This window comes from Andrena cerasifolii, chromosome 1, assembly GCF_050908995.1.
Source record: "Andrena cerasifolii isolate SP2316 chromosome 1, iyAndCera1_principal, whole genome shotgun sequence".
Classification (NCBI taxonomy): Eukaryota; Metazoa; Arthropoda; class Insecta; order Hymenoptera; family Andrenidae; genus Andrena; species Andrena cerasifolii.
In genome coordinates this window covers 27,851,480-27,876,573 of record NC_135118.1, presented here as the reverse complement: position 1 = coordinate 27,876,573, position 25,094 = coordinate 27,851,480, and the positions used below count along the sequence as shown (strand labels likewise).

The following is a 25,094-nucleotide window of genomic DNA, read 5'->3' as shown; positions in this document are numbered from 1 at the left end:
TTGTTTCTGCGGCAGTGGCGGTTTATCGATGATTCGTTCAACGTTATCGCGGCACCGGCAACACTTACATCCATTACACGTCCCGGATAATTACACGGCTGGAACGAGGGCCCATCGGCGGCGGGTAGCGCGCGCGCAGTAACATTTTACGGTTAATTAACGTTTGTCCCTATCGGCGGATCGTTGCTGGCGACGGGCACCGTTCGCAAAACCTCTCGAAACTTGACGTTCGCGCGATTTCCACGAAACCCCCATCGCGATGGCGTTACCACGGCGAATTGGTGCTCGTAAATCCCGCCGCTTACCATTACCGTTACCGCGGCTCCTCGAGCAGGGATGAGAGAGCAGGACGGTTGGCAAGAAACCGAACGGGGCACTATATGGAAGAGTGAACGAAAGAGGACGTCGGACGGGGACGGTCTTTTCTTTTGCCCTTGAAGCGCGGAAATAATTGCGGTGCACCCGTGCGAACCTGGCGCTCGAGACGGCCTAGAGAACGCCGAACGCCCGCCGTCCAGAATGGCGAACAGCCTACTAACGAGGGGGGCTTTTCCCTGGAGCTGGGCTTCAAATGTATTAGTGAGTCAGTGTCATTAATCAATATGAAATTCCAAATTGTACCGAGGGTAAGAGTGAAAAGGGTGCAATAAGTAGATATGTTCCGGAAGCTCCAGAGGATGTGAAGTCATGGGATGGGGCTGTTTAGATGCAGAAGTGAACATAGTGTTCCTTCTCGAGAAAGAATTCTCGAGAATTCGTCGAGAAATTTTATAAATGCTTTTTTCTTATTTCTCGAGAAATACTATAATTTCTCGAGAAATTTTATAAATGCTTATTTCTTATTTCTCGAGAAATACTATAATTTCTCGAGAAATTTTATAAATGCTTATTTCTTATTTCTCGAGAAATACTATAATTTCTCGAGAAACTTAAGTGTGCGAAAATTATTATAAATCTCATTTATTTTCGGAATTGAATATTCAGCTACTTCAAATTGTATGTTACTAGTTAATTGCGAACGTATAAACACACCCACAATTTATAATAAATCTTATTAGTAGTATTAGAACCTATATGAATTACAATAGAAAATCTCAATAGAGAAGATTCGACATTATTGTCTGGTGAAGGTGCTCTTAAATTCTTATTTAACAATTGAGAAAAATGGTATACCTACTGAATTAAGTAATGAGTTTCTTGTGGCTATTAAAAAAGAAATATCGAAAAGAAGAGACAAAACTATTATATCCCTTATAAAATTGTTGCATAGGTAATGGAGAATCTCTTCAAAAAGATTCAAAAGACGCGTTTGTAATATTTTTTTCATTTTCTCGAGAATTCTCAAGAAGTATGATCTGATTTCTATTCTCCATGTACCAAAGGGTTTACCCGTATATATACATAAATTAAATTAAATTTAAATTTAAATTAAAATTTAAATTAAAAATTAAAAACAAAATACTGTTGAAACCATACGTTTTAGATAGCATATTTCTCTGTTTACCGAGTATGTACTAAGGTTAGTCTATTATTGCTCTCAATGCCTCATATAATAAAGGAAATGATTAAAAGCACTCATCATTGGAAAGACTTCGGAGGATACACCTTCAAGTGAAGTGTTCAAGATATTTTACTCACGGTCAAGCTACCAAATGGTGCTCCCAATATTTTCTTCGGTACTCTGTAAAAGGTAGGTTATTTCTGGCAGTCTGCCGTAACCAATAGAACCCACTTTTGGTATAGTAATGATAATAACACGTCCTCGTTGCAGGGAAGAGTATGTTGCAGTAACAAGTAAATAAATGAGACAAGAAGGTAATTGCTCCTTGGCTGCAGTTGTGGAGCAAAGCTGGTCTACAATTATATGTCGTTGGAAACCTTACCCTCAACACAATCAAAGCACAGAAAGAATGAAGAGTAACAGAGGGAAGAATGATTGGAATATTCCAACAAAACTTTACAAATATTGCAACGAAGAGGGACCGAGGAATGATTTGAAATTCCAATCTTCGATTCGGAACGATAATTGAAGCCAAAAACCTTCCCCATCTGGTTTTCCCTCTCGAGTATATTCTCCCTGTACTTTATTGGCAGCGTTATTTAAACCCTGCTCATGGACTGACAATAAATCGCGTCTACGATCGGAAATTTAATTAGGCTGTCTATCAATGTTCGATATTCGATGCGGTAAACGGTGAATTTAAAATTTCCCCATGATTGACTCTATAAATTAAGAACAGAACCTGCTTTTATGACCGCGCGTATTGCGAAACGAAAGTTCCCTTTGTGAACTATCCAATTAGTTGAGGATTTAATCGGAGAAATTATGGTAGCATCGATAACGATAGGGAACGTCTTTATCCGAGCTCTGCTTAAAATACCTTGCGCGCCGGCCGGGCTATTTATTCCGCCATTATAGAATTATTGATGCAATTAGCCAACCGCGGCTAAACCGTTCTGCTCGGAGCTTTATGAATAGCACTTCGATCCATTGGCTCGCTCGCCGCGTTATCGAATTCAACGCGATAGACGGTTAATTATCCATGCTCGTCAGAGGCGTACGAGCCTAGCCTGGGCCTGGATCGAATAAATTTCTAATAACTGAAACGTTAATGAGAACAGAAATTAAATTGGCCCGGCACGAGTCGGCGCAGCCAACGCGCTCGGAGCATCCTGCTATCGAGATGCATGAAATCGTGGCTGGAAAGGATAGGATATTGGATCCTTGCGCAATTTCCGAGGCGACCCTGAACGGTGCAAGGTACGAGCCAATCGATTCGCAGATACAATCGAGCAATCATTTTTGCCGCGATTCGCAAGGCTGCGAGCTGCTTTCCTGACGCGTCAGCGTTTTAGTCGATTGTAACTGAAAATATTAAAAAAAAACACATAGTTTTTCGTGATGCAATCTTCGATAGCTTCGACCTTCTCATTGCGAGTGACTGATATATTTTTTTTATTATAAGTTCGGTATGGAAATATAGGGAAATGTTTGGTGGAGATATATGCGGCTGCTTTGTGTCCCGAATCGATAAAACTTCTACCCGTCAATTGAGATGCCAAGGAGATAGATCAGAGAACAGTTATGCATTAATTATATAATTCAAGCGACAGCAGCAGCCCGTGCGTTACGCAACTTTCGGCTCGGCTATCCTATTGTCCCCTGGGAGATAGAATGCTGTGTCAATCGAACGCGACGTCGACTTCTGAAACGCCACTGCGTGGCCCATGTAATTACATTTGCGTCTATTGCGTATGGTAATCCGCGGCGATTGTATAATAGCGAGCGATGTTGCGCAAGTGGCAAAGGTTATCGTTCCAGGTACCGAAACGATCGATACACGCTCCCGTCCAGGTTTTGTTACCGTTTGGTCGATGCTTCGAGCTTTGGAAACTGTTGCAACCAGAATCAACTGGCTTCCTACCGGAAAGACTCGAGTTTCGTTCAACTTTATCCACGATTCGGTTGTTATTAACAGTATTGATCGCAGCGATGGCACCCTGTCCACAGTGTTCCTCACTGACCCCTTTTAACCACTGATCATTTGTCTCCATTGCCCACTAGTAGCCAGTAATCACACCCACCCTCTTTTATCTCCCCTTCTAATTATCTAGAGACGCGGTAGGAAGAATAAAATGTTAAATATTTATTTGTATTTATCATTACCTTTATGTACGTGCAGCTCATTTTGATTTCACATCTTTTTTTATTTTATAATTATTATTATCTTCTATTTTTTATGATTTATTTGATTTCACGTACTTGGCGTAATTTTTTTACTTTTCTGAAGTTAATATTACATTGGTCCCGGATAATTCCGGTTCAAGCCGCCGAATTCTTAAGAACTTAAGTTAGGTCGTTAGCTTCAAGTTCGCAATTGCAAGATTGATTCCACCTATCCTTGATTTAGTAGTAGATCTAAGAAATACTCAATCCATCTTAGACAAGATGACGTACCTATCTGTATCAGTACGAAGCTGCGATAATATTTAAAAGTTTGAATAGTAGATGAGAAAGTACTTGGTCCCAAGAAGTCGCAGTCTCCGTTTTCTCGTTTTAACGCGTCATTGACTGACTACCATATCTGATATTTGAAACATTGAACAGGCAGCAGGATCCTGCTCCCCAGCGTCAGCTCTGGCGAACAACAATACACCCAATAATAGCCGCGCATTATCAGATAAATCCACACGCGGATAGCCTGACTACGCTGGCCCAGTACCGGGTGCCGTGACCTCATCGAGGCGATAACGCTTGATCACAATGATGGCCACTTCATGGGGGCCGTTCGCGGTGTGGATAGCGTCTGGCCACTTGAACCCGCGCACAAGGTTCAAGGTAAGCGGTTGGAAGCTCTTGAGCGTATATACATTACTAACCGCCGAGCTGCTCGCTTACCGTCTCCTCGTCCAGCGAGCGATGTTCGCCAGAGCGGCGTTTACCACGCTTCGATCGGGATGAAGAGGACGCGTGCGTGGCTGGATACGCGCGTCCCGATGCCGGAGGTTAGGTAACGGTGCAGCAGCCAAGTAGCAAACACGAGGCCGACCTAACCCGCGAGTAAAGAGGAAGAGGGACAAGGAAGAGAAGGGACCAGCGATTCCGGCACGACTCTGCACAGAGAATCGTACCCCGATGAAGCTGTGCGTGCAGGCAACCAGCCACGAAGGAAATTCCTCTCGCCCTCCCACGACATCAGCCGTCTAGCCCAGATTTCCAATCTCTTTTCCGCCCGGCCAACACTACCGCTCTCGTGACTGCCCCTCCCGTTCTCCTCCTCGACTCCGAGGAGTTTGTATCTTCCAGCGATCAGACCCGCCAGACTATCACGAGGGACGAGAGGGAAAGAGGAGGCGCCGCAGCTTCGACAGGTAACTCGCCAACGAGAAACTCGGTACCCTTCCGTCAGGCTCGATAGCCAGCAGAGATTCCCGAAGAAATTCGAAGGTTAGAATCCAGGGCGAGTGAGGAGAGGTAGGTAGAAAGCGAAAGCTCAAGACACCAAGATGAATCCGGAAGTTTCTCCCCGGGGGAGAATTGCCGAGCGGCGGATCGAATCGTGACGCTGGCCTGGACCAACGGCGGATAACTGCGAGATGATTTGAAATCGAAATAGGTATCGCGTTCTGTCCAACCCTGGGAAGTGGCTATAGGAGAAGTCGGAGGATTTCTTCGCGGTTTGTACCTACTTCATGGCTTTGGAGGAAGTCCCGAACTTCTGAGTTTAACTAGGTTTTGGGACACCGGTTTGGGTCCTTCGATAAACAATTTTCTGCCAAGACAGGGGAGAGGTTCGTCCGACCACCTGTTCAAAATATCTCGAAACTCGACACCGTGTTTCCACGTGACTTAACGAGCCCCGCCGGCCAACTACTCCCGCAGACCTTCTTTTTTCGAAGTTCCACATTTTTCGATCAAACACAGCGGAGCTCGTATACAAGAGGCAGCCAGATGTATGGGTGGTAAGCTGAGAAGCGGCGAGGCTGGCCGCGACTGGATCCTTCGAATGTAAAGGCCGAGGCATCATCCTCGGGACCACCTGGTAGCCAGGAATTACATACATACATTCGTGGTCCCCGAAATTCTTCCGACCTGCCGGAGGATCGTTCCCCGGGCCGGCGAAGGAAAACCGAGCAGAGGAATCTTGCGAAAAATTCGACCATCCGAATGGCCCCAAAATAATCTTGGAACCACGTCATAGAAAGCCTCGCAGCAACGCAACCTTATACCGTTCACATAAAGCGAAAGCAGGAGAATGAAACTAATTTGAATAACAATTTCTGCATTTACTTGCCACCTGCATCGCAAGTAGTTTCCTTTTACGCATTAATTATCGACTCCTTCGAAATCAAGCCGAGAAGCCTCTGCGACCAGGTATGCAGGAGAGCCGAAAGGTTAAGGGAGGGCCCTCGAGCGCATCCTCGAAATCTCCGCCATTCGAAGAGCCCCCGTGGAAAAAATACAGTTGCAGCAACGGTGAACGTTGAATAAATTTACTTAACTAATGCGCGAGGGCAGAGCGACACCAGGGCCGCGGCGGTGCTCGAGGAGCGTAATGGCCGAACGATTACCAGGCGTAACGAGCTCCAAAATTATCATGGAATCGAGCGCGGCGCTCGGTGGCCGGTGTTCAGCTTGTTGCGCGCGGAAGGATCGCGTTCTCGCGTGGATCGGCGGCCGAGTTGCCACACCGCCACGGCGACCGGCAATAAATTACGAAGATTGATGTTTCGCAAATCAAAGGCGATCTGCCGTGGCCGCGGCTAGGCCGCAGAGAGAAGGAACGCCGCCGCGCGGCGGAGGAACAGGACTTAAACGGCCACGAAGCTGGTCGGAAGAGCTCACAAAGAAATCGTCTCGCCACCTACGACGACCTTACAGCTCCTCTCTCCCTCTCTCTCTCTCTTTCTCTCTCCCCTCGTCTCTCTTAACCCCTTCCTCCGCGGTCTCTGTCTCTGTGTATTAGGATTTACGGTCCGCGCGGGATTGGAGCCGCTCTCGTGGTCGGCACGGCGTTCACGCTGCTTGAACGAGTTTTACGAGTCGTGCCGATTTGCAGATCGGAGAAGGTTGACCCGTTCCTTCGTTCCTTCGTCAGTCGGCCACGGCACGACGTCTTTAAAGCCCGCTCGAAAAGCAGTTTTACTTTACGTCCGTATCAGAGTTTACGGTTCGCACGACCCCGATGCCGCGCGGATCTTAGAGGCCATCACGACGATTTGCATGGTTCGAATGCCGTTTCCAAGGCGTGCCGTGGTGCTTTTCAGCCGGGGACTCTGCGCTCCTCGCCTTGTCCTTTCGGTGCCAACGGGAGAGACCCGGAGCCAGCGGACGCGTAATAGGCCCGACAGCGAAACGGCGTTAACGACGCCCCGTGGTAATGCGATTTCCTCCGGCTGCGTTCGGTTCCAGCTATGACAAGCTTCGGATCGTTGGAATCTCAAGCCTTCCGCGGTGGTCCTCGAATATGTACATACGTTTCAAGTAACAGAGAGTAGAAAGGTAACACTCCGACGACCACTTTAGCCACCGTATCCTCGTTAAGAAGAACCGTACGCGACGAGGATCGAGTCTATACGTTCCGTGGTCTGAGAAGCACCCCAGGACTCCTTTGTCTTAATTGCTGGCTTACCAAGTTTTTCGTGGGACGGCCACTTACGAAGAATGTATTTGACGAGCCGCGACAAAGGTTACGATTCCGAGGAAGCGGCCGGGGCGCGAGCGAAAATAACGGTCGGCAAAATCGTTAACGGGAAAGAAAGGCGAAGGATGAAACGGCATAAAGCGAGTCGATCACGAGCGCGATTATTCCCGTAACGGCATTTCTTACGATAATTGAAGGATCGTGCTGCGTTTCGGCTGGCAGAAAGAAACTGCTTAGCTGTAATGGGGCGCCCTCGGCGAGCACCGCGCGCCGGCAACCGTGCATCCACCGATCCATCGCTCTTAATTGCAAAAGATACACATCTCAATTCGGATCAAGGACAGTGGCGTTACACAGGATCCTGGGCCGCGGAGCCGTGGATCTCCTCTCGTTTCTGCCGTGCACCGAAACCGACCGTAAACCACTCCGATAGACCGTAACCGCGGAACAATAAGGGGCCGACAGCAATTTCGCAATTCAACAGAAATGTCAGCCGGCCGACGCGCGATACGATTGTCCCGTGACAGAGTATTCGAATTATACCTACACGCGAACCCAGTAGTGCACCGATAGAATCAAGCTTATCGCCAAATAAGGGGGGACGGGGTTAAATTACGATTTCCCGTCGTTTTGTCGTCGCGATAGCCAAGGAGAGGTAATGAAATGCGACGTATCGCGGTGAGTGAGACAGGATTCTTTGACACCTTCGTAATCAGGGGCGGATTTTGATGTAGGCTGAGTAAACTGCTGCCTAGGGCGGCACATTTTGGGAAACGACGATTTTGGGAAGCAGCAAATTTTAGAGAGCGATAGAATTTGGGGAGCGACAAATTTTGGTGAGCGGCAAATTTGGAGAAGCGATCAATTTTGTGGAGCGATAAATATTGGGGAGCAGTAAATTTGGGGGAGCGGCAAAGAGTGACCCCAAAAATAGCCTCTTTTAGGTACCACGATTTTGGAATTGAATTTTATGCGAAACGATACCTTGTAATGAGACATCAATCACACGAAATTTTCAAATTGAGGTGACAATTAGTTTCTGAGATATGGGACGTCCAAGAAGTGAAAATTCGTTAACGCGTTTGAACTTAGATTTTCAAAATTCACAATGGCTGATTTAACATGGTGGGCGATATATTAAAAAAAGCACCCACTACACAGATATTTATATTTCTTGATTTTTTTTTTCGTGAATTTTAAAAATCCAAGTTCAAATTCATTGTTAGCAGTCAGTAAAACTCACAATAACCGATTCAATATGGAGGACGATATATTTAAAAAAAACACCCACTACACAGACATTTACCTTATTTCTTGATTTTTATTTTTTTTTTTTCGTGAATTTTGAAAATCTAAGTTCAAATTCGTTGTTAGCAGTCAGCAAACCCCCTGGAAATAATTATTTAAGTTATCGAACTGACATAGAAGTTCGTACATCGAAGCGTATGGGTTGACGCGTTAACAAATTTTCACTTCTTTGACCTCCCATATCTCAGAAACTAATTGTTACCTCAACTCGAAAATTTATTGTGATTGATATCTCATCATAAGGTATCATTTGGCACAAAATTCCGTTCCAAAATCGTGGGACCAAAAAGAGGCTAAAAAATGCTTCATTTTTGGGTCATTCTTTTGCGAAGCGACAAATTTCGGGGAGCGATATATTTTGGTAAACTGAAAATTTTGAGGGGCAATAAATTTCGGGGAGTGACAAATTTTAAGGGGAAATAAATTTTGGGGAGCGTCAAATTTTGAGCGAAAGAAATTGAAAAAGTTTTAAACACAGAGGCTTGATACAAGTTTAAAAACAATTCACTTTTTTTCATATAACGAATTAGCAATGACTCAGATGTGGGTTGCCATATTGAATTAATTTTGAAATTGTCTCGACTCTATTAAATCAAAATATTCATGATGTTTCACCCAAAGATTACGATTTCTGTTCGGTAAAGAACCCCAGAAACTTTCAACGAGAATTCTAGGTCTGGGTCAAGTCCAGGATTAAAACTATTTGTGGATTCTTATACAGAACGTATATTTCCGCTGATTCATGCAAACAACTCTTCGATCCTGCAACGACATCAATTTCGACTGTCAGCGTGTCAAGGATTAAGAGTCTCTCGTAATCGAGGAAGGGAAATCTTTAGCCACTTTCTCCGCGGCTCATTCCCTCATTCGCAAGGTCCATTGCGATAAGGGAGTCACGTTCCCGGAGTGATCCGAATGCTAAATGTCATCGGTGTTTTTCGCCGGCCGCGCCATAAAACGTCCGGGCAATAAACGAAAGTGATTGAAGCGGCGGCGAGTGGTGCACCGTATTTGGCGTGCAAGCGGCACGTAACTCACGACTTGTCCCTAAAACGTGATCCGCGGGATCATGCGCCTCGGCTCTCCCAGAAAAATTCCTCGGCTAACTGTAAAGCGCTGGGCAAACGAACACACGTGGCCCGCGGCCACAAACACACCCACTCCCGGTCGCCGTTAATGGAATTACCTGTTCGAGTTTACAGAAACCCATAACTGGGGTTTGTTCTAGGAACGCGGGGCGTGCGAACGCACGGGAACTCCGTGTGCGTGCTGGTGCGTTCCTTGGCCGAGCGGCTGCCCGTGGACGCTCATGGAAATTATCCCCATGGGCAAACGACGACCTTCGATCCTCCAGCTCCTCCATCTCTCCCATCTCCTTTCCCGTCGAACAAACGTCGCGTTCAAAATCAAGCTCCGCTAAATGAAACACGAGGATGGGACAATTTGGCGCGTTCTTTTTTACACGACAAAAGATTTTGGTACGACGAAGATCGTTCGATAGTCGAGCAAGGAGGATTACGCGAGGAATGGTGTTATCGCGTGTGCGTTCCGAATAATGTTACTAAACAACGTTACTCTTGGATCGTTAGCCTTCGCTTAAAATGGTAAACAGCTATTACGCGAGCAGAATTGTAGCGGAACAGACCGTAAATGTTGCAGAGCCTAATCTTTTGATATAGCGATTTAACGACCGACTAAAAGCGATTATTTCATGGATTCCTGTGCCCGCGACCCGTAATTGCCTTGGGTGGATAGTAAGCAGGGTATTGGAAGCCCATATTTCAGAAGATACCTTGTATTTGTCTAATAATTTTCTGCGTTAATAGCACGATGCGCTCGCTGCTAGGTAATTAGGCGACGAAAGGATATCGGTAGGACGCGATTGATGAAATAATTAGCGATGTTTGTGCGGCCTTTTTCCGTTGTGTAATGTACATGTAGATACAGAGAATTTCCAGACTTTATTCGTCCGGCGTAGCGGTACATTGAAAGGAAATAGCTAGGCACAGTGGAGAAGAACGTTTGCTATATGACTTCCAGAAGCCTCAGCGTTCAATGCTTCCTTCTCCCATTTAATTCGTCACGCCGTCTTTTAGCTGCGTGCTATTAGAGACGCGGCGCCCCACTATGAGGAGGATTTTGATACAAAAGAATTCGCGGAAGAAATGTGCGAAGACTGGGCAACAAAAAGTGGTTAAGGGGTTAAATATTGTATGGGCCACTGTCGACGTAAGATACAAATTCTCTGCGATTAGAGAAATAATAACACTGCGGTTGCCATCTGCGCCAAATAGGAAATAACAGAATACCTTAGAAGGCAGCAGCATGCAAGCAACAGGAATGCAAGAACGTGAGAAGTTCAAGGCAATGATTGATTTCGTAACAGGCTGCTGGGGAGCTACATAAATTCATGAAGAACTAATGATGATGAGCTGCAGCATCATCTTACAAAACATTAGTATACCGTTCAAAATAACTAAACTATCTGTTGCTACAAGAGTGAACCAAATAACACGAGATGCGGAAACTACTGTAGGTACGTTCGAGGCTATAATCGGTTTCAATACAATTCCGTTTGAACTTCTGACTAAATGCCTAAAAATTTAGGGTGGTAATATAAATTTTTCAAAGCTTATCCCATCGATCGAAATGCATAGAGTTATCTGCGAAAGCTTTGACTACTTTTCTCCTCCGATTTAAAATTTAAGTTTTCAATATCCCACCGATGCAAATGCATAAAGTTATCTGGCAAAGCTATGACTAATTTTCTCCTCCAAATTTTGTTATCAAGTTTTCACTATCCCATCGATCCAAATTCCAAATGCATAAAGTTATCTGAGAAAGCTACGACTATTTTTCTCCTCCAACTCAAAATTTATCAAGTTTTCAATATCCTACTGAGCCAAATGCATAAAGTTATCTGGCAAAGCTATGACTAATTTTCTCCTCCGAATTTTGTTATCAAGTTTTCAATATCCCATCGATGCAAATTCCAAATGCATAAAGTTATCTCAGAAAGCTACGACTACTTTTCTCCTCCAACTCAAAATTTATCAAGTTTTCCATATTCTACTGAGCCAAATGCATATAATTGTCTGCCAAAGCTATGACTAATTTTGTCATCAAATTTTCAATATCCCATCGATCCAAATGCATAGAGTTATCTACGATAGCTTTGACTACTTTTCTCCTCCGATTTAAAATTTAAGTTTTCAATATCCCACCGATCCAAATGCATAGAGTTATCTGCCAAAGCAATGACTAATTTTCTCCTTCAAATTTTGTTATCACATTTTCAATATCCCATCGATCCAAATTCCAAATGCATAAAGTTATCTGAAAAAGCTACGACTACTTTTCGCCTCCAACTATGACTAATTTTGTCTTTAAATTTTCAATATCCCATCGATCCAAATGCATAGAGTCAACTGCCAAAGCTATGACTACTTTCAGACTCCAACTTTTGATGCTTAAACGATTTCTGGAAACGTATAACCACGAATCCTTGGCGCGGGGAGGATTTCGCTGAAACCTCGGAGAACACGAGCGAAACACGTTTCATGTATTCAGCAAACAAGGGGAACTCGTTTCCGTGGGACGCTGCACTTGCACGCCCACGCGGGCTCCTCGCTGTTCGCCCAAGGTATACACACACGTTTGATACGGAAGGATCGAGCTGATTGAACGTCAAACAATGCTAGTTTCCGTGTAGGCTCGCTGCCGTGTCGGCTCTGACCGTTTAATGCCAGCACTAACTAGAGAAGCAAGCGGGGAAGGAGCCGAAGAAACCGAGAGGTAGGGGATCCGCGATGTAACACCGTGGGAGCCAACGACCTCGTTTCACGGTTTCTTCTCCGTGAAAGTGATCCGATATTACGAGGGAAACAGAGACAGAGAGAGGAGACCATGGCGCTATTAACCCTCCGCGCCGGAGAGGCACGCTCGAAAACCGCGCGCACGGGATATGCTCGAGATCGCTGGCTGATAGATCGCGGTCATTTGTTCGGCACGACCGTGTTGTCCCGCGTTTGTCGCTCGTTCGTTCAGCCTATTACGTAAGGATAAACGTTCCGGACGGACTCGCTGGACCGCGTGCCCTATCCGGCAATAGGCAATACGTTATCGTACGCCTCGCCGTAATAACGTTACACGCTCCCCTATGCACCGTTGCGCGCCAGTGCAACATCCACGTCAAGCCACTGGACACTTATCTCCGGCGACTGAAAGAGGACCAAAAGAATCGGCGATCCTGTGCAACATCGTGTTACCAGAACCACGGCGCGTTTACCGTTAAATCGCCGCAGCGGTTTCCACAATTTCGCAGCAATAATCCCGATCGTTCCGCCCGCGGAGCGCTCCGACCAGCAACGTTTTAAACCCGTCACAAACGAGCCAACTCGCGGAGCAACCGAGGAGAGAGCCCTCCAGGCGATCGCCTCGGTGCGGCAATGAATCATTCGGTTAACGCAGCCTGTCTCGTCATTACTTTCCTTAGCGATCGAGACCAGTCTCACCGACGAGGCGGCCGGTAAGGTCAGATACGAGCGAACGCCATCCGCGAGACCGTGGCTCGCGACTTTACAGAAGGACGAAGGAAGTTTCATGAAAAATCTACTTTGAAGATTCAGCAGAGAATCGTCCTAACGAAGCGTTTCCTTGGTTATTGACTCGTATGCTCCGAATTGGGCATTATTTGGTGAACGTAGTGATGGGTTAGAACGCATCGCGAGTATTTTTGTTTGAGTATCAACTATTCCAACCAAAGAATCGGGAGGGTCGGGGCATGTTTTCATTAAGCGGAACCTTCTTCTGGTCCGATAAATAATTGAATGATCAAGAATCCTCGCGATTGCGAGACATCGACCCCGTTTGAATTCTTTTGAACGCGAGGAAGCGATCAGGCGATATCATGTCTGCGGTGATCATTGAATCTCCTCCGGTGATCGGGATATCAACTGCGCAGCGTTATGAGCACCGATTGGACTCGCATCGCATGCCATCCGCGGGTGACTGACACTCGAACGGATCGTCTACTGGCGACCACACACGTGCTCTCCCTTTCCACCGAGCCGCGAAGCGCGCGGGTCCCAGACCGCGCGCGGATTCCTCGCGGCCTGTCTAGCCGCTTCGCGCGATCACGTAACCCGCCGCGATCGCTATCGACGGACTCCGCGGAATTCCCGTCAGCCATGGGCCGATGCGCCCGTTCCTCCGTGCATGCCCACTTTTATTAAATTAAACCGAACGAGCTCGGGGAACGAGGGCTCTTGCTATTTTCGGCGTGCCTCGCGGCCAGTAATTGGGATGCCGCGCATGCCGACGGAGAAACTTTTCTTGAAATCCCTACGCGCGGATCGCTTGTTGACTTAATTAACTCGACCGCTATGGGATTCTCGCGGGAAGGAATTTAGAACTGTTTCGAGATGCTCAGATTTGTACGAGCTTCGGCGATCTCGTGCCCATACCTTCTTATCTCCGCGGTGCTTCTTTTCCTTCCAGAGATTCTCCCTTTTATCTGGCTTATGCAAACATCGCTGGATTTGAACGTTCGATTACGCGAGGAACGTGCGTTTTTGCAGGGGAAAATGTTGATCTGAAGTAGGGATTAGAGAATGCTGAATCTTTGATGGTGACTGTAGAGCAGTGTTGTTCAACCGGTATTAAAAGTATAAACTGTAATTTTATAACATTAGATTTCGTAAATAAAATACTATCTACATCATCTCTTGACCATCGTATCTTTTAAAATAATAATCGAAAACAAAATTCGTTCGTGCTAATAAATGGGCCCCCTCGAACCATGCAATTCCCTATTTTTTTTATATTTTTATCGACAATACTTTAAGAGATATCGCGCTGTCCACTCCTTAGTGGGACACCCTGTATATTGGTTTTTATTGCGAAACATTTCTCCTATTTTCGCCGATGCGCAGGTATAAAAAGGTTGGAGAACGCTGGTGTAGAGGGAGGTAGAGACTGTTGATTCGCGAAAAGAAATTCCATGGGATCACAGATGATATCTCGTGTCGCTTCGAGGAGGTCTGATAATCATAAAATATTCCTTGAATACATTTCTCCAGGTGCAGATATCGAAGAGTCTCTTGTAGAAAGGAAGATCGATTATCTCAAAGTATACTTTCGACTGCAAAGCGACACTGTCTGCTCCACCCTGCAGTATGCAGATGATCCTCACGCCCAGAGCCTGAACGCGACAATCGCATTTCCAAAGCGCGTCACCGTGGTAAATTGTTCCCAATACTTCAACGATGAGCTTCTAAAGCAGCGATAGAGAGAAAGGAAGAAGTAGAAAAAACCTTGAGGGCAAGGCTCGTTGCCAAGGGCACCGACTAGATCCACCAGACACGCCCCTGTTTCAACTCCTTCCTTCGGAATATCGTCAGACAATACCCGAGCGCTCGTACGTTGGATAAATATTTAAAAGCTGGCGAGGATTCCTCGACCTACATTGTTCCATTCACTCCGAGCCACAGGCGAGTCGACTGTAACACGCGGTAGTAGTCAAACGAAAGTGTAGAATGGTTACATACTTCAATTCTGAAATTCAGCATGGTCTATGAGGCACAAATCCTTCCTGAACGTCGCGCCAGAACCAGCAACGTCCACCAGGCTGGTGTTTTTCAACGTTATGGACTCGCCACAATCGAAGCAGGTCCACGCAGACTTTACCCGTGACTCAACTTAGCAAACCGAAGCAAACGCACTCGGGGATACGGTGAAAGCACGTATCGCCAATTGTCGAACTGAATCGCAGGCTAGGCTGCACAGGTGTGCAGCAATTATGGTACAAAAGACGCGTTTCCTCGAAAAGCCTCGAAATACGCCTTGATGAACAGCAGAGGAATGTACGACTACCTGCTCGGAACGTTCGTGTCAGGCATTCCGCTGATATTCCCATTGGAAAGCACTCTCGATTCCAGAGTGAATTGAAACGATCCAGTGAGTGGCCTCACCCCCTTCCCGCGGCGGACCATCGGCACCCGGCAAAAAGGCTGCAACACCTTCCATAAATACTTGGATAAATATTCGTTTTGCTCGGGCGAGTGGTCGAATAAGATTGGCCTCGTCTCCCCCGGCGGGAATTAAATACCGCGAAGGCTCGTATCGATGCGTGTCGTTTTATTCGCGATGCTACTCTGGCAGCTAATGACGTCAGAGCTCCGGGGCAGCGCGTAGGGCACGCGACTTGCACGGCCATGCGAAGGATCCCTGCCAAGGTCGGCTACCGACTAGGATTATCCCGTGGAATCCTCCTCGATCACGCCGCCTCGCCTCGCTACTTGCTGCACGCTCGAGCAAAACGTCTCTCGTCTCCTCTTCTCTATCTTGCGCCACGTCGAGGTCGACCGGACGATGGAGCCGGGGGAGCGAATGACTTCGGGGGAATTTACGGTGGTTAATCTGTATCTAGGCTCGTACGCTGTCCTAAGGTGGCAGGCGCGCTGCATATGCATAATTCACGTTCCCATGCAACGGCTATCCGCCGTGCTTCTACGATTAACCTGCCCCGGCTTTCGCACACTCCCAGCCAGACGACTGTATCGAGCCCCGTCTACCCGACCCTCGTCGTCCTTTTTCCCTTCGATTAATACCAGGTTAGGCGTCTTAAAACCTCGTTTAGTGTCCAGGAATATGGATTTATAGAAGCAAATGACGGTGATCCCCCAACGATGTAGTCAGAGAGGATTAATCGATGTACATTTCCTCCTCGTTCTCTTACACTTATGGGTAAGCACCAATGGACGTTCAAGGAGAGGACCTGCGAACTCACGTCTGCTGATTCAAGGCGAACGACGATCGATAAATTGTAATCCAAAGCCTGTCAGAAACCCCACGAACTGTTTCCGGCCTGTCGCATCCGTCGCCTCCGTGGCCGCCCTGGCAGCCGCTCAGGAGAACAGGGAGGCCACGTTTCGCGAGATTTTCGAGATACACGAGGATCCTCTTCGCGGTTACTCAGAATCCGCGACCGTAGGGTCGAGGAGTCGCGAGTGGGTACCAGGCATAATAAACAGCGGCCATTGTGCACCGCGCCGATGTATAACGATATAGCGGGAGCAATATACGGGGATCAAGTGGAGGGAAACCGAGAGGAGGACGAGGGAAACGGCGTCGTTTCACTGTTAGTAGTAACCTCACGTACGGAACCTCGGGCTCAACACCATGTATTCCCCTTAATCCCTCTTTTCTTGTCCCCTCATTCCTGTGCGCGTTGCCCTCGCTGTCCGTCGCTGCGGCAAAAGCCACTTCAATTACCGAGTCCAAATCCCTCCTCAAAGGTACGCTGCCCCCCGATGCTGAAGGAGAATATCTGCCTCGACGAAAATCAGTAAAATTCTTCCTTACGTAAGGGACGTACAAAGAGACGCGTCCACAGAAATGGCGGCAGACTCTGGAGCTAGACTGACGGTAGCTAAATAGTTCTTGCGAGGATCTAATTGTGCGCTTCTATTTAGAGTTGAAACTTTCGTTTATCGGCCAAAGTTCGAACCAACCGAGATATTTCAACGGTCTAAAGCAGTGTGAGCAAAATTTTTATTTAAATAAAATTTCGAATACTGAATAACAGTTTAAAAAATTAGTCGTCACGTGTCGAATACAGTTAACACGGGTTACCGAAGGAATTAAGAATAATTTTTTTGAACTTTTATTCGATATTCGAAATTTGATTTAAATAAAATTTTCCCCCATCTCTGGTCTAAAGTATAATATTTGCAAATCTGCTTCGTTTCTTATTTTGCATTGTGTTTCGCGTGTACTTCGTTACGTTTCACTAAGAAACGAAAGGAGCCGCGCGTTGGGGATGAAATTCGTCCTCTATCGACAATCGTCTCTGACTATTCGTGGCTCGTACGTGGGAACACGTTTCGCTAATAACCGCAGAAAAAGCGGCAATTGAAAATCGCTAAGAAAAGACTGCCGATACTAATGAGCACGCTCCGCGCAAACGTTTTTCCTCGACAGGATAATAAGGCCCGATTGATTCGTTGCAAGAACATGATTGGTACACGATTTCAATGATTCGAATGCTGAAGATCGGGCCCCGTTTTCTTACTCGTTGGCGCTCTTTCTCCGTTTCGAACGGGGGAAAAATGGCCGGTATCGAGGGCGGTCTGTCATTATGTTGTTCGTCTAATGAACCTTCCGCTCAGAAATGACAGACCTTAATGCTCGCATTTACCGACGCGCAGCAGATAACTAGTTTGGACAGCTTGTTAGGGCTTGATAAAAACGCGTCGAAGAAGCACAAATCAAATAGAATCGAACCGTCTGAGATGACAGGGGTTTATCACGTCTACCACTCACACTTCTGTAAAGTGGAAGAATCAATTCGAAAGTAGGTAACTCGAAACCCAAATACTGAAACCTTCGAAGAAAAAAAAACACAGAACTTCAATCTATATTCAAAACTCCTGGACTCCTTAATTGAAAATAAATTCTCGAAAATACTACCACGTTTACATAAATAGCTCACAGACTTCTGCATTTGAAGCTATTTGCCTTAACACAACTCTAAACGGAGATGTCTCTTTGTAAGCAGAAAAAATAGCTCACAGACTTCTGCATTTGAAGCTACTTGCGTTAACACAACTCTAAGCGGAGATATCTCTTTGTAAGCAGAAAAATTCGAAGATACTCCATATTCGTGGCACGATCACATTTGCCAAGGAAAGTTGATGAATCGGCTGGAGCAACCGTGCAGGGGGAGACGTGGGTTCGCGTCGTGACGAAACTTCTACGGTCGAAAAGGCCCATTCGTAACGATATCTCGCGCAATCCATCGTACCGATCATCGTCATCGCTCGGCATCACGCCGCGGTTCCTGACGGCCGATTCAGACCGCTCGCGAGAGCGATTAATCCGTCGTTATCCGACGAGACAATGGAGCCGTTCTAAATACCGGTTACCGATCCCGTTGACCAATCCGGAGACTTCGATCAGTCGTTGCACCGAGCTAACCGAGGATCTCGTTTGCTATGCACGCTGAGAATGGTTGCTCGGCAGACACGTCACCAGACACAACGTCGCTTGTGCAATATAACCTAGATACCCCAGCACGTTGCACCTAGCTGAGGAACTCGTATGCATGCGCAATAGACGAGTTTCGAGAATGGCGTTTAAATCTTCGGGCACCGAATTCGAGATGCCAGGTAATCGGGTATGCTCCTACGCGTCCCCGCGGAAGGGCAAGAGGTCTTGATAAATTTGAGACGCACGACTGAAACGTGTAGTGGGTGGGTCTGCTAGAGGAGTCAGCGTTGATTCTGAGTATAAATTGTGAGTTGAAGAATTTCGTTGACACCCAGGAATTCAGAAATACCTATACTTAAGTAGTAGATTTTGAGGTGACTCGGACTAAGCGAGATTTTGGTCTAGAAATGGACTGAAGTTGAACTGCTGAGATTCATTTAAAGCTTAAGGGATTTTGATCGATCAGATTCGGTAGCACATAGACTAGATAGACTAGGTAGAGTAGAAAGAGTTGAGAGCTCAGTGGCTATAGTAGCCATCCCAAGAATAAAAGGTTCACAACCTGATCAACCCTTCTCTTTCATCTTTAATCTCCTACATTGACAAATGTACCTAAATCCTAATCTTCTGAAAAACAATTCATGGCAGAGTCCATGTACCTCTACCCATTCAGGTCACAATTTGATAGCAGTAGGTAAATTGCATGCGAGGTAGTTTTACGAAACCCATGACCCAGCAAGGGAACAAGCTACTTGAGTAGTGTCCACGACGCGGTCAGACAATTAACCTGACAGAATCGAGCGTAATAACTCGAGCACAGAAATAGAGGTCATCGAGTGGCATCTTCAGGAGGGTAAGAGAGAAGAGGAGGGCAGAAGGCCCTTTTTCAAGGAAACTGGTTTCCGTTCCCAAAGCCTTGCGACGATCCACGGATCGTCGAGGTTCCTGTGCTCGCCGAAGCCGAAATAGCTGCACGCCCCGAAGCACGCAAGGATAATTAAAGTCCCGTGTCGCGGGTGCCTTATGATACACGCTGCATATTCCGCGATACGTAAACGCAGACTTTCACCGATCTCGCGACACGTGGTTCGAGCATATTCGCGTTTCATACAGTCAGTCACACGATACAGAGTGATCATAGAAACGGGATCGAGCTGCAGCTCTTTTCTACGTGAAAGCCTTCCTCTATTGTGAGCCTTCCTACGTGAAAGCCTTCCTTCTATCTATCGTGAATATGTAGGAGTATAAGTAGTATTTGACATTCGGCGATAGAAAGAAACTCAGTTTTCTTAAAAATGCTGTGTACGTCGTAAAGCAAGGATACTTAAGCCGTTAGCTGTAGCTTCTACGTGCCACTATAGTAGCTTCTCGCTAAATGACGTTTTAGAACGAAACGCCGTTATAGTGACTCTCTTCTTCATCTCGCTTGAAAGCTACTAACTTTATCCTACAGTAAATACATCGAAATGTACAGTTGGAAGCAGCGAAATATTGACCTCGGTACTAATTCAGTTCAGGGGACTAGGCAGTAGTAAAGTCTATTTTTTGTTGCATTTTCCGAAAGTACTATCTTTTCTGAATAAAATGCCGTTTGGTTTATATTAAAATTCGCAAAATTGTTGATTTGGCAGCTAAAAAGGTCAAGCGGTAACTTATAGCGTCGTCTTTGCCCAGAAACTTTAGACGCGTTTTTCTCGAATATCTTTTCCTCTTGGTTTTGCCGAATTTGCGAATGAACGGAGGTTCAAATCGACTTGAAAAAATTACAGAATGTGTAAAGCATGTGCCATTCCACGTGGAACCTCTAATATAATCGATAAAAATTCGAGATTTTGATAAGAAGATTAAAAAGTCACCGGTTCTTAGTAGCACATAAACGAGAACGAATTTTTCTCGGAAAAATCTCCGTTTTTCAGGCACCAATCTTATAATTTTCATTTAACTTTTATTTTCATAGGTTCCACTGGAAAGTATAAATCCAACAAACAAGAATCACAGCTTCGAAATCGGACTACGTCACATTTTAAGACCGATATTAAGGCAAAACCACAGAAAAACTTGGAGTACCTATTAAGAAGTGCGAAATGTCCCGCTTCCGCATTTCTCACCAGATCTCTGCGAAAACGGTGCCAATCAATTCCTTATGTTTCGCCGATGAAACTAACACCAAGAACGACGCAATTCAGAGCATAATGAAGGAAATTACATGAAAAATTGATTTGCATAATTTCAAGCTAACTTCGTTGAAAATAGTCCGATTGACATGATATTTGGTATGGTTTTCATCGGGAAAACACAAGGAATCCAGCGGTGTCACTTCCATATCGATACGACAAAGAATAAAGAATTATTTTATTTCTGAAACAGGTATGAATCCTCGGCCGACTGCAGCAAATTGGGATGGCGCCCCGCAGTCCAGGGTGAAAATGTGAAATATTCATTGCAGCGCATTAAGAAATTCTTTATTCTTTATCGTATCGATATGGAAGTGGCACCAATGGCTTCCTGGCGTTCTCCCGATTACAATCATACCAAATGTCATGCAGATCGGACTACTTTTACATAAGGAATACAAATTGCTTGTGTAAAAATAGTCCGATTTACATGAACCACTCTTAGGAGAAAAACGAACCTGCAGACATGAATACCCCTCGAAAATCCTTTTACAGCTGTGTTTGGCCAATCAAAAGACAACCATCCCGCACCCAGGCCAACCGAAAATTCAAATTTAAACTTTCCGCTCCGCCCTAGTACCTAGCCTAAGGATGAACAGCACTCGACATCAGAAGACTAAACGGTGTTTATCTCAATAACGAATGGAAACACACCCGTCGTGTACTTCATCTTTTTCCTTCAGCATGACTTGCCAAAGATGCTGGGAAAGCTCGTCGCCCACGTCGGCACCCCGTGCACCGCCGTACAGGATGCGCGAGCACTCGCGTGACTGACTGTGGGCTTCGTATCGAAGCGATTACACAGCTCGCGCAGTCGACTCGAATCGCCGACGGAATTAGGGCCACCGGGGTACGGTGTAATACACCTGGACCATTATTCGTCCATTTATCTTGCGAGACGCGCGTTATTCGCTCGTTTTGTCACGACCCCGCTGGCTCACGTGTGGCATCATCGTCTTCGTGCTACTTTCGCGGATCGACGGACGATTACGAAACCGCGTCGACGGGCTTTTATCTCGCGGTCCTCTCGCGGTACGATAACGCTGATGCAACCCGGCCGATACCGGGGTTCGTCGATTATTTCGGTACACGGCTTTCGCATAAACGACTCGATAACGTCGATCGAAAACGCCCCGGCAACCTTCAGAAATCACTCCGCGGCCGAGGAAATTTAAACGGCGGCTATTTGGCAGCGCGAGCCGATAAGGGCTTTAACCTTCGATAGAGGAAAACGACTGGTGGACACGAATCGGAGCCGCGAACGATGACATTCTGCGTACAATAAAGTTGGAGGGAACACGAGCGTACGTTATCGGTACTGGGTAATCTCTGTTAGTTGGTAAATCGTGGATTCGAACGCGTTGCCTTCGGGCCCAGCGTTTTCCAGGTACCTTCCTAGTACCTTCTGCGAGGTGCTTCGAGGACATTAAATATTCTCGACTGGTGGACTCTCGATCGGACACTCGAAACGACACGCTTGCACGCGACCTCTTGGTATATGCCAGAGGAACGCGTAGGGAAAAATTTGGAAAAAGGAAACGAGCGAGGGGCCGGACGCTGCGGAATAATCGCGCGTTCCTGGTAAACGATCCAGCGTACCGATACGCGTTCTGCTTAAAGACACTCGAGTATCCTCTCTCACGCACACGCCTTCGAACGTGAGTTAGAAAGCGAGAGGGAACGAGTCGCTCTGCTCTGTCGTGGAACACCGACGACAGGGGAATCGCTGTTACAGATTACCGCATGCCTACGCTGATGAAGTCCGCCTTCGTTTCTCTTTTAAATGCGCCGCGACGCTGAGTTTCATTCTAGTTTCTCCTGGAGAAACTGATCTACGTGTGCTGCGCGCTTAATCGTGCGAACCCGCCACGTAATACCTGGCAACACGGAATGGAAGAAGGGTTTCTTAGCGAATTATCTCTGGCCGATTACTGCACAATTTTTATGCAGGAAGAGTGCACACATGGAGGCTTTTCTGAGGAATTATTTCTTACTAAAATCTGGACGATTCTTTATTCAAATTATGTTGAAAATTCTCAAGTAATCCTATCTTTCAACTAGGTACAGTGGTGGACAAAAGTATTGGGACACCCTTTAAAACAGAATGAGTATTTTAAACTTGGTCCAAACGGCTTGAATTTTTTGAGAAGCTAGAAAGATTAATTTACTATAGGTGACGTCTTTCGACGTTTTAAACAAAATTTCAATTAGTCGGAATAGCGAAGAAAATAGTGAAGGTCGTTGTTTCAATTTTTTTTTATCTGAGCCAGAATATAATTCTAACTTAATAATATTAAAAGAAAAAACCCAAAATCCGTGGCGAACCTCCAGAATACACTTCGCGACCCACTTGGGGTATTTCAGAATATAATTCTAACTTAATAATATTAAAAGAAAAAACCCAAAATCCGTGGCGAGCCTCCAGAAAACACTTCGCGACCCACCGGCTGGGAATCACTGGATTAATGTAACAACGACTCACATAATTCAAGAGCTTTATAAAAAGAAAAGAAAACTCGATTTTATCCTGTAAATAAAGTTTCAGAATCACCTTATATATTTTATTGAACTCGCACTAAAAAATTTCCTCCCCTCAAGATTAAATCCTGAGTGCACTACTGTCTAAAGTTATCGCATTTTTTTAATATGGGGACGGTTGATTTCAGCACACATAGTACTATTGAATTATGACAAATTAATATTGTGGAGGAGATGTGTGACACCACGAATCTTATCTTGATGAGAAATCAGAAATCAGATAATAATTCTTGAGAATTCTCGAGAAATTGAAGAAAATATTACAAAATGTATATTTTTGGAATAATGTTGATAATATTTATCAAAAACACAAGAAAATATTATCTATGTTCATTCCTGACTAATTTGCACAAAACTTGTAAGTATAAATGAAAAAGCAGATATTAAATATCATAGATTTTTATTTAATTCAAAACTTGTGCAAAGCGAAATATTACTTTTTTGTTTTAAAATAATTTTTTAATCTATTTCTTTTTTTTGCGATAAAAGTTTTGAGTGGATGTTGGCTTGATCAATTTATTTTTTTGGTTGATACTAAATTCTTGGTCGTTGTTTCAATTCTTTATCTGAGCCTGAGATGAAATTTTAAAAATCCCTTTTCTAGATTCAAGTTGTATAATTGCTGAAAATTTCATCGATATCAGCGCCTACAGAAAAAGTTTCTACCATGAATCTCTGAACGCCTCGGTATCTTGCTTTGAGAAGAAATGTTAGACGAGGAAAGTAAAACGACGAGTATAGAAGAGGAATTAGATTCGTAGCGATCAACATACAAATCAACGCAAAAGAATTCTGCTTCGCGTGTTTCTAGCGGAAACGCGTCCCCTTATAAATCAGTGAGCGCCATTAACGCGGTACCATGAATTACCATATCTCAGCCACTTCGATTCAATTTATCTGGGACGATTCAAATCGCCCAGCTGGTCCTTTTTCACACGGCTGTAATTCATTAATTCTTGCTCGTAATGAATCCGTGACTGTCCTTGGCGCTGGCAAGCACGAACGCGACGGATTAAACCGAAAAGAAAAGGGATGATCGATCCTCGCAGGCGATCAGAAAAAGACCTAGCCATAAAATCACGATTTCCTCGTTCCCATGAAGCCCCGATTCGCGGTGATCTATACAAGAGCCTAGAACGGAATCGAAGCGTCCTTTTTCCGTCGCGCGAGATCGATTTTAATTAATTGCATTATTCATAGCCGATCGCGACGAATGACTGATTCGGGAGGAAAGTCCGGCTCCCGGGGGAGGGGCGGGGGGAGGGGAGATAATAATTACGATCCGAGCGACGTGACATAAGTGCGAGCACGCAACCGCGTGCGTGCAAGCGGAATCTGCATAAGCTCGCACGAGACGGTACAGGCCGGGTGTCTCTGGTTCTCGAGCGTGCCAGGGTGCAACAAGTCGATAGAAACGAGAAAAATGAGTTCGATTGAGATCGAGCGGGCGACGCGAGAGAGGAACGGGGAAACGGGGACCTGGCTGCTGTGCCGTGCGTGGAGAGACCGCGGCTCGCGTGTCTGCGGGCTTCGCGCGAGGAGGTGACAGTGAAAGTCCTGAATCACATTCCGATTCCGAGAGAGAGAACTATTAATAGCCTGCCCCGACCAGTCGGAGTAGCCCGATAAGGATAATCGATTGTTTCCACCCGGGAGGAAAGCGTCCTCTTAATTGACTGCGAATTCATTTCCCCCACGCGAGATTCGTACTTTCGATCGACGTCTATACGTAATGTAAGTACATACGTTACCCATTCAGAGATGAGGACGGAGTGGTAGGTGAAACTGTTGCAAATACACTTGGAACGTACCTGGAACAGAGAAACAAGAACAGAATTAGTCGGAGGGTATTTCAGGTATTTGCAACATTGAACGAATCTCTACCCGCGCTGAAATTACCGTTCTCGAGTGTTCGTAATGGCCGGCAAAAAAAGGTACC

At 45.7% G+C, this 25,094-nt stretch overlaps 1 protein-coding gene across 6 annotated transcripts in view; it reads right to left on the bottom strand.

Moving 5' to 3' along the window:
- The window catches only part of Shrm (shroom), a 183,598-nt gene that overhangs the window by 119,137 nt on the left and 39,367 nt on the right, over positions 1–25,094 (bottom strand). For 3 of the 6 annotated variants that reach the window (XM_076822153.1, XM_076822161.1, XM_076822170.1), the window contains exon 2: positions 24,902–24,966. The exons of the other annotated variants lie outside the window; for them this stretch is intronic. In XM_076822153.1, coding sequence (XP_076678268.1) covers positions 24,902–24,966 — 65 coding nt within the window. The remainder of the gene's footprint in view (positions 1–24,901; positions 24,967–25,094) is intronic. 6 annotated transcript variants of the gene reach the window in all.